Source organism: Leptodactylus fuscus, chromosome 7, assembly GCF_031893055.1.
Source record: "Leptodactylus fuscus isolate aLepFus1 chromosome 7, aLepFus1.hap2, whole genome shotgun sequence".
NCBI lineage: Eukaryota > Metazoa > Chordata > Amphibia > Anura > Leptodactylidae > Leptodactylus > Leptodactylus fuscus.
The window spans coordinates 117388877-117398733 of NC_134271.1; the positions used below are offsets into that span (position 1 = coordinate 117388877).

Below are 9857 nucleotides of genomic sequence, written 5' to 3' on the forward strand. Positions count from 1 at the left end.
GTTAGCAGCCAGGTCTGAGGGGCAGGGGTGCTGTGGGCAGGGGTAGGTCTCTACCCTCTGATGAATGGCACTTGTTCATGTGTAAGCTCAAACCAGGGGAACTGAAGAAGGCTGTAGGACAGAATTCACATGGGAAGATTTGCTGTCCTCCTTCAGCTACAAGGGCTTCTTCCAGGGGCAGCAGAAGTTCTTCTCTCACTGCATGCCATAGTCTGTGCTTGTCTCTGATGTCCATGGATGGGAAGTGAACTCCACAGAGGGTGCAGGGGTAAGTCAGCTGGCCTGCCCTGTCCATGGGGCTATAGGGCTGGTGGGTGAGCAGGTGTTTGCGCAGGTAGGCATGTCTTCTGAACCTCTTGTGGCAGTATGGGCAGTGGTAAGCCTCCTCCTCACCCTCTTCTGCCTGGCCCGGGGTCTGGGCATCGTCTCTGTGCTGATCTGAGAGCTGGGCGCTGTCCACACTCTGCGGGTGCTGAATGCGACTGCTCTGCTCTAGTAATGGAGCGCTGCGCGCGCTGCTGTTCTCCTTCCCCTCCAGCAGTCCGGGGATCTTTTTGCTCCCTTGCCCCTCATTGCCCATGGTCCTGGGTTTATGCCACCGCCTGTGTGATGCCAGGTTTGCAGGGCAGCTGAAGATCTTGTCACACTCTGGACATCTGTATTCTACCCGGACAATCCTGGAGCATTTGTGCTGAGCTAAAGCAAAAGGATCAGGATATTGCTCCTTACAAAGCTGGCATATAAACTCTCCCAGGGGTGGGCGCTTGAGGAGGGGGCTGCCAGCCTTGACCTCAGGGTCTTCAGCTTTGATCTTTAACCCCAGCACTGGAGAGGTGGTCACCTCATCTGTAAAGTGCAGCTTCCTGCTGGCTTTGTGCTTCTTCAGGGGGGGTTTTGTGGACCTTGCAGGGTCCCTAGGACACAAGTTTACATGGATCTTGGATTCTGGAGTCAAGAAAGGGTTATGGTGGTGGGAGAGGAGCTTCTCCATGGAGGTCAATGAGGCAGACACTGGGAAGGACTCAGCAGTGGCTGGAGAGCTCAGGTAACGCTTGAAGAAAGTTTTCTTCATATCCAGCCCTACAGGTTGGACAGGACTGAAGGGGATCTGGTTCCAGTGCCCCATGGGCTCCAATCCTCCACTGGTTTTAAGGGGGGAGATGTCTTTGGGTGATTTGGGTTGATCTTCGGGAGGAGTTGGGGTTTGTTTGTCCTTCTCAGCATCAGTGTCTGCACTTGAGATGATGAAGGGGTTATAAGGCACCATGGTATCCAGAGCCGAAGAGGTGGGCAGAGACTGAGGAGGTCCATTGTCCTCACAAGGAATTCGGTAAGATCCACAAGGTCTTCGGTTCCTCTTTACAAGAAATCCCCTTGGCATTTTGCAAAGTGAGGATGTGGGCTGTGGTGGTCTACAGGACACTAAGAGGAGAGGCAGGCATCAGACACAGCCACAGCAAATGGGGATGACAAGTGAATCTTCATCGCATCGATCATGGCATTTATACTGAGCCACAATGCATGCAATTCATTCAGCTCCATGCAACGAGGAGACAGCCAATGTGGAGTAGAGTATGGGAGGTGGGAGGGGAGAGGGGACAAAATCCATGCTGTCCAGTCAAAAACAATAAGGCAGAGGGATGCAGAGTAGACAAAGACATAGAGGGGTCACTTACTAATGGCTTTATTATCCAATTAGCAAAGACAATTTATATTTATTACTTTCATGTACTTCTAGCCTTGGATCTCACTATTTGCTTGTACAGGGGCTTTGTGTTCACTTATTCTGTGTAAGAAGACTTTGTAGCTGAACATCAGGAACAAACACATAAGGTGTAATATTGTGTAATATTGTGTATACACCGAATATATAGCTGCTTTATTGTCAGCTGTACTGTGGAATACATCTGCTTTATGTAGTATCTCTATCTATCTATCTATCTATCTATCTATCTATCTATCTATCTATCTCCTATCTATCTATCTATCTATCTATCTATCTATCTATCTATCTATCTATCTCCTATCTAACTATCTATCTATCTATCTATCTATCCATCTATATTACTTTCATTTAGTTGTAGATTTGTAGATTGTAGATTTCACTATTTGCCTGAACAGGATTTGGTGTGTATTCTGTGTCTGAAGAGTTTGTAACCTTACACAATAACACCTATACAACACGACAGTATGGGTAGAAGTGCATAGAATAAATGGGCAAACTATTAGATCAATGGATAGCATCACTGCTTTATTGTAACTTATAACACAGTAGTTTTTATCATATATATATATATATATATATATATATATATATATATATATATACACATATTATATATTACTCTCTTTCTCACTATATCTCAATGTATGTTACCTCTTTGCTGCTAAAGGTTTTGCTGTATATTCTTTTTCAGCCACTTTTATTCCGTATTCCTATTTGCAGGGGGAGCTGGAAACATAAATATTAACTCTTTCATATCCAGATAATTGTGTATACTAGTTTTGCTTTTCATTTGTCTGGGATCAGATACATTCTTATTGATCTATATTCTTATGGGATCTATAGAATCTTATTGATTATATTGATATATAAAATGTATCTGTTATTACAAAATTATGTACAAAAAAAGTCACATTGGGCATTTCCATTGATTTGTATCAAAATCCATTCTAGCTACATGCCATGTGTGTGTCTTCGGGTTCAGATTTTTATTTCTTGACTTTCCTTTTTCCAGTTGTAAGACTTCATCCCTTTATATCGGTGAACTACATTGACCAGCATGTCTTCCCAGCAGGTAGATCCCCTTACACAGTATATTATTTAGTGGTCACCGTTACATGTTATCTGTTTTATAGCTGTTTTGATATTCATGCATTTTTCAATGGTCTGACTTATTTATGGTCACACAATTGTCCTGATTTTTTTTTTCCAGACATTTTTTTCTTTTCCTATAGAAATGGCTAAAAATTGTCAAATCTAGAGTATGGTGCATTAAAATAAAGCCATAAAACATCTATATGGTCAAAATGGTGGCACATTGGGGCAGATTTACTAAGACTCTCTGATTTTTAGACAGTGTAAATTTAGACAGACAGCCTGAAACTGTATCACATATACCACAGTGACTAATGCTCGATGATAAATCTGGTGTATCTTTATACGGTCTACTTCTATGTTTATACCACTTGTTTGGATCAGAATTTGATGCCAACATTTTTTTTTATTTTTTTTTTTTAATGTAGATTGTGAACCCCATATAGGGATCACAATGTACATTTTTTTTCCCTATCAGTATGTCTTTGTAGAATGGGAGGAAATCCACGCAAACATGGGGAGAATATACAAACTCCTTGCAGATGTTGTTCCTGGCGGGATTCAAACCCAGGACTCCAGCGCTGCAAGACTGCATTGCTAACAACTGAGCCACCGTGTTGCCCCTTTATGCCAAAATTTTGTCAGATTTGAAACCACACTCCCTTTCATGCCAAGTCACACCCAAACTACTGTAGTCACAAAATGTGACAAGATGCTCTGAAATGCCTCAAAACTGGCCAACTTTTGTTGTAACTAATACCAGAATCCAGTTGAAACGCCAATATTATATCTGCCCCAGGGTTTTCCAGCAGTTCTTAATCTAGAAGTGGATGAAAAAATTATTTGGAACTATTAAGGAAAACCCTCCTGCTGGATCCACATATGTTGTAGCTCTAAACATGCAGCAATAACTGTAATGACATGTGAGAAACCCTCCTTAGATGTATCTGATTCTGGAGAGAGGTCTTATATTTAATGCAGCGTCTTGTGGTTTATCAGTATCCGGAGAGACAGGTAAGATCTATTCCTATATATGATATTTACCAGCTATCTTATGTCTCTAACCCCTTCCAAAATGCAGCCACTCAGGGGTGTACAACAAGAGACTGGCTACATTGGTTATATGTGTAGACAGGGATACACTAAAATGGACATGTAGCACTCCCTGGATCTCAAAGCAGGTGCACATGCCCATAGGGACTGGCTGGATACCCCATAGTGTAGTCTAGAGTTACAGTATGGTTCAATATACATGTAGACAGCCTTTAAAATATAGTGAAAGTGCTACATTTCAGGCCGAATAACCTTCATCAGGCTTGTGATGTGCAGTAGGAGAAATCATTGGGTGTATACCTGGTATCCACTTAGGGTATCTGCTACTGTTACATGTTTACTAAGGCAGATTGCATGTGAGCATGCCCTACTTCTGGGAATCCTACTAATATTATAAATGTGAAAGTTTGTGTGTTTGGATGTTTGTTCCTCAATCATGCAAAAACGGCTGAACAGATTGAATAAAACATAGGCTACTTTTTATCCCGTTAAATAACATGGCTTCACAACTAGAGATGAGCGAACACTAAAATGTTCGAGGTTCGAAATTCGATTCGAACAGCCGCTCAATGTTCGTGTGTTCGAACGGGTTTCGAACCCCATTATAGTCTATGGGGAACAGATACTCGTTAAGGGGGAAACCCAAATCCGTGTCTGGAGGGTCACCAAGTCCACTATGACACCCCAGGAAATGATGCCAACACCTCTGGAATGACACTGGGACAGCAGGGGAAGCATGTCTGGGGGCATCTAACACACCAAAGACCCTCTATTACCCCAACATCACAGCCTAACAACTACACACTTTACACACTCAATACCACCTCTCTGACAGTAGGAAAACACCTTGAAACATGTGTATTTGGCACTTGCAGTGAGGAGAGCTTGTCACCAGCAGTGAATTTGGCCCTTGTAGTAAGTTGAGGTTGGCACCAACATTTGTTTTGAAAATCAGGGTGGATTGAGCCTCTAACCAGCAGAGTTTGGGCAAATTCATGGTGGAGGGAGCCTCTAAAAACCCCAGTTTGGACCAATTCATGGTGGAGGGAGCCTCTAACCAGCCCAGTTTGGGCAAATTCATGGTGGAGGGAGCCTCTAAAAAACCCAGTTTGGACCAATTCATGGTGGAGGGAGCCTCTAACCAGCCCAGTTTGGGCAAATTCATGGTGGAGGGAGCCTCTAACCAGCCCAGTTTGGACCAATTAATGGTGGAGGGAGCCTCTAACCAGCCCAGTTTGGACCAATTAATGGTGGAGGGAGCCTCTAACCAGCCCAGTTTGGACCAATTCATGGTGGAGGGAGCCTCTAAACAGCCCAGTTTGGGCAAATTCATGGTGGAGGGAGCCTCTAAAAAACCCAGTTTGGACCAATTCATGGTGGAGGGAGCCTCTAACCAGCCCAGTTTGGACCAATTAATGGTGGAGGGAGCCTCTAAACAGCCAAGTTTGGACCAATTCATGGTGGAGGGAGCCTCTAAAAACCCCAGTTTGGACCAATTCATGGTGGAGGGAGCCTCTAACCAGCCCAGTTTGGGCAAATTCATGGTGGAGGGAGCCTCTAAACAGCCCAGTTTGGGCAAATTCATGGTGGAGGGAGCCTCTAACCAGCCCAGTTTGGACCAATTAATGGTGGAGGGAGCCTCTAACCAGCCCAGTTTGGACCAATTAATGGTGGAGGGAGCCTCTAACCAGCCCAGTTTGGACCAATTAATGGTGGAGGGAGCCTCTAACCACCCCAGTTTGGACCAATTCATGGTGGAGGGAGCCTCTAACCAGCCCAGTTTGGACCAATTCATGGTGGAGGGAGCCTCTAAAAAACCCAGTTTGGACCAATTCATGGTGGAGGGAGCCTCTAAACAGCCCAGTTTGGGCAAATTCATGGTGGAGGGAGCCTCTAAAAAACCCAGTTTGGACCAATTCATGGTGGAGGGAGCCTCTAACCAGCCCAGTTTGGACCAATTAATGGTGGAGGGAGCCTCTAAACAGCCAAGTTTGGACCAATTCATGGTGGAGGGAGCCTCTAAAAACCCCAGTTTGGACCAATTCATGGTGGAGGGAGCCTCTAACCAGCCCAGTTTGGACCAATTAATGGTGGAGGGAGCCTCTAACCAGCCCAGTTTGGACCAATTAATGGTGGAGGGAGCCTCTAACCACCCCAGTTTGGACCAATTCATGGTGGAGGGAGCCTCTAAACAGCCAAGTTTGGACCAATTCATGGTGAAGGGAGCCTCTAAAAACCCGTTTGGACCAATTCATGGTGGAGGGAGCCTCTAACCAGCCCAGTTTGGGCAAATTCATGGTGGAGGGAGCCTCTAAACAGCCCAGTTTGGGCAAATTCATGGTGGAGGGAGCCTCTAACCAGCCCAGTTTGGACCAATTAATGGTGGAGGGAGCCTCTAACCAGCCCAGTTTGGACCAATTAATGGTGGAGGGAGCCTCTAACCACCCCAGTTTGGACCAATTCATGGTGGAGGGAGCCTCTAAACAGCCAAGTTTGGACCAATTCATGGTGGAGGGAGCCTCTAAAAACCCCAGTTTGGACCAATTCATGGTGGAGGGAGCCTCTAACCAGCCCAGTTTGGACCAATTAATGGTGGAGGGAGCCTCTAAACAGCCAAGTTTTGGGAAATTCATGGTGGAGGGAGCCTCTAACCAGCCCAGTTTGGACCAATTCATGGTGGAGGGAGCCTCTAAACAGCCCAGTTTGGGCAAATTCATGGTGGAGGGAGCCTCTAAAAAACCCAGTTTGGACCAATTCATGGTGGAGGGAGCCTCTAACCAGCCCAGTTTGGACCAATTCATGGTGGAGGGAGCCTCTAACCAGCCCAGTTTGGACCAATTAATGGTGGAGGGAGCCTCTAACCACCCCAGTTTGGACCAATTCATGGTGGAGGGAGCCTCTAAACAGCCAAGTTTGGACCAATTCATGGTGGAGGGAGCCTCTAAAAACCCCAGTTTGGACCAATTCATGGTGGAGGGAGCCTCTAACCAGCCCAGTTTGGGCAAATTCATGGTGGAGGGAGCCTCTAAACAGCCCAGTTTGGGCAAATTCATGGTGGAGGGAGCCTCTAAAAAACCCAGTTTGGACCAATTCATGGTGGAGGGAGCCTCTAAACAGCCAAGTTTGGACCAATTCATGGTGAAGGGAGCCTCTAAAAACCCGTTTGGACCAATTCATGGTGGAGGGAGCCTCTAACCAGCCCAGTTTGGGCAAATTCATGGTGGAGGGAGCCTCTAAACAGCCCAGTTTGGGCAAATTCATGGTGGAGGGAGCCTCTAACCAGCCCAGTTTGGACCAATTAATGGTGGAGGGAGCCTCTAACCAGCCCAGTTTGGACCAATTAATGGTGGAGGGAGCCTCTAACCACCCCAGTTTGGACCAATTCATGGTGGAGGGAGCCTCTAAACAGCCAAGTTTGGACCAATTCATGGTGGAGGGAGCCTCTAAAAACCCCAGTTTGGACCAATTCATGGTGGAGGGAGCCTCTAACCAGCCCAGTTTGGACCAATTAATGGTGGAGGGAGCCTCTAAACAGCCAAGTTTTGGGAAATTCATGGTGGAGGGAGCCTCTAACCAGCCCAGTTTGGACCAATTCATGGTGGAGGGAGCCTCTAAACAGCCCAGTTTGGGCAAATTCATGGTGGAGGGAGCCTCTAAAAAACCCAGTTTGGACCAATTCATGGTGGAGGGAGCCTCTAACCAGCCCAGTTTGGACCAATTAATGGTGGAGGGAGCCTCTAACCAGCCCAGTTTGGACCAATTAATGGTGGAGGGAGCCTCTAACCACCCCAGTTTGGACCAATTCATGGTGGAGGGAGCCTCTAAACAGCCAAGTTTGGACCAATTCATGGTGGAGGGAGCCTCTAAAAACCCCAGTTTGGACCAATTCATGGTGGAGGGAGCCTCTAACCAGCCCAGTTTGGGCAAATTCATGGTGGAGGGAGCCTCTAAACAGCCCAGTTTGGGCAAATTCATGGTGGAGGGAGCCTCTAAAAAACCCAGTTTGGACCAATTCATGGTGGAGGGAGCCTCTAACCAGCCCAGTTTGGACCAATTAATGGTGGAGGGAGCCTCTAAACAGCCAAGTTTGGACCAATTCATGGTGGAGGGAGCCTCTAAAAACCCCAGTTTGGACCAATTCATGGTGGAGGGAGCCTCTAAAAACCCCAGTTTGGACCAATTCATGGTGGAGGGAGCCTCTAACCAGCCCAGTTTGGACCAATTAATGGTGGAGGGAGCCTCTAACCAGCCCAGTTTGGACCAATTAATGGTGGAGGGAGCCTCTAACCAGCCCAGTTTGGACCAATTAATGGTGGAGGGAGCCTCTAACCAGCCCAGTTTGGACCAATTAATGGTGGAGGGAGCCTCTAACCAGCCCAGTTTGGACCAATTAATGGTGGAGGGAGCCTCTAACCAGCCCAGTTTGGACCAATTAATGGTGGAGGGAGCCTCTAACCAGCCCAGTTTGGACCAATTCATGGTGGAGGGAGCCTCTAACCAGCCCAGTTTGGACCAATTCATGGTGGAGGGAGCCTCTAAAAAACCCAGTTTGGACCAATTCATGGTGGAGGGAGCCTCTAAACAGCCCAGTTTGGGCAAATTCATGGTGGAGGGAGCCTCTAAAAAACCCAGTTTGGACCAATTCATGGTGGAGGGAGCCTCTAACCAGCCCAGTTTGGACCAATTAATGGTGGAGGGAGCCTCTAAACAGCCAAGTTTGGACCAATTCATGGTGGAGGGAGCCTCTAAAAACCCCAGTTTGGACCAATTCATGGTGGAGGGAGCCTCTAACCAGCCCAGTTTGGACCAATTAATGGTGGAGGGAGCCTCTAACCAGCCCAGTTTGGACCAATTAATGGTGGAGGGAGCCTCTAACCACCCCAGTTTGGACCAATTCATGGTGGAGGGAGCCTCTAAACAGCCAAGTTTGGACCAATTCATGGTGAAGGGAGCCTCTAAAAACCCGTTTGGACCAATTCATGGTGGAGGGAGCCTCTAACCAGCCCAGTTTGGGCAAATTCATGGTGGAGGGAGCCTCTAAACAGCCCAGTTTGGGCAAATTCATGGTGGAGGGAGCCTCTAACCAGCCCAGTTTAGACCAATTAATGGTGGAGGGAGCCTCTAACCAGCCCAGTTTGGACCAATTAATGGTGGAGGGAGCCTCTAACCACCCCAGTTTGGACCAATTCATGGTGGAGGGAGCCTCTAAACAGCCAAGTTTGGACCAATTCATGGTGGAGGGAGCCTCTAAAAACCCCAGTTTGGACCAATTCATGGTGGAGGGAGCCTCTAACCAGCCCAGTTTGGACCAATTAATGGTGGAGGGAGCCTCTAAACAGCCAAGTTTTGGGAAATTCATGGTGGAGGGAGCCTCTAACCAGCCCAGTTTGGACCAATTCATGGTGGAGGGAGCCTCTAAACAGCCCAGTTTGGGCAAATTCATGGTGGAGGGAGCCTCTAAAAAACCCAGTTTGGACCAATTCATGGTGGAGGGAGCCTCTAACCAGCCCAGTTTGGACCAATTAATGGTGGAGGGAGCCTCTAACCAGCCCAGTTTGGACCAATTAATGGTGGAGGGAGCCTCTAACCACCCCAGTTTGGACCAATTCATGGTGGAGGGAGCCTCTAAACAGCCAAGTTTGGACCAATTCATGGTGGAGGGAGCCTCTAAAAACCCGAGTTTGGACCAATTCATGGTGGAGGGAGCCTCTAACCAGCCCAGTTTGGGCAAATTCATGGTGGAGGGAGCCTCTAAACAGCCCAGTTTGGGCAAATTCATGGTGGAGGGAGCCTCTAACCAGCCCAGTTTGGACCAATTAATGGTGGAGGGAGCCTCTAACCAGCCCAGTTTGGACCAATTAATGGTGGAGGGAGCCTCTAACCAGCCCAGTTTGGACCAATTAATGGTGGAGGGAGCCTCTAACCACCCCAGTTTGGACCAATTCATGGTGGAGGGAGCCTCTAACCAGCCCAGTTTGGACCAATT

The 9857-nt window shown here is 47.2% G+C and overlaps 1 protein-coding gene across 1 annotated transcript; it reads right to left on the bottom strand.

The window, feature by feature from the left end:
* On the bottom strand, nucleotides 1–1507 carry INSM2 (INSM transcriptional repressor 2). The gene has a single exon (XM_075280910.1). It carries the CDS (start codon nucleotides 1379–1381, stop codon nucleotides 2–4), a length of 1380 nt encoding a protein of 459 aa, XP_075137011.1. The 5' UTR covers nucleotides 1382–1507; the 3' UTR covers nucleotide 1.
* Nucleotides 1508–9857: the final 8350 nt, after the last annotated feature.

Excerpts from the sequence above, each read along its gene's own strand:
- INSM2 (XM_075280910.1), bottom strand. The coding sequence starts at position 1,381 with ATGCCAAGGGGATTTCTTGTAAAGAGGAACCGAAGACCTTGTGGATCT.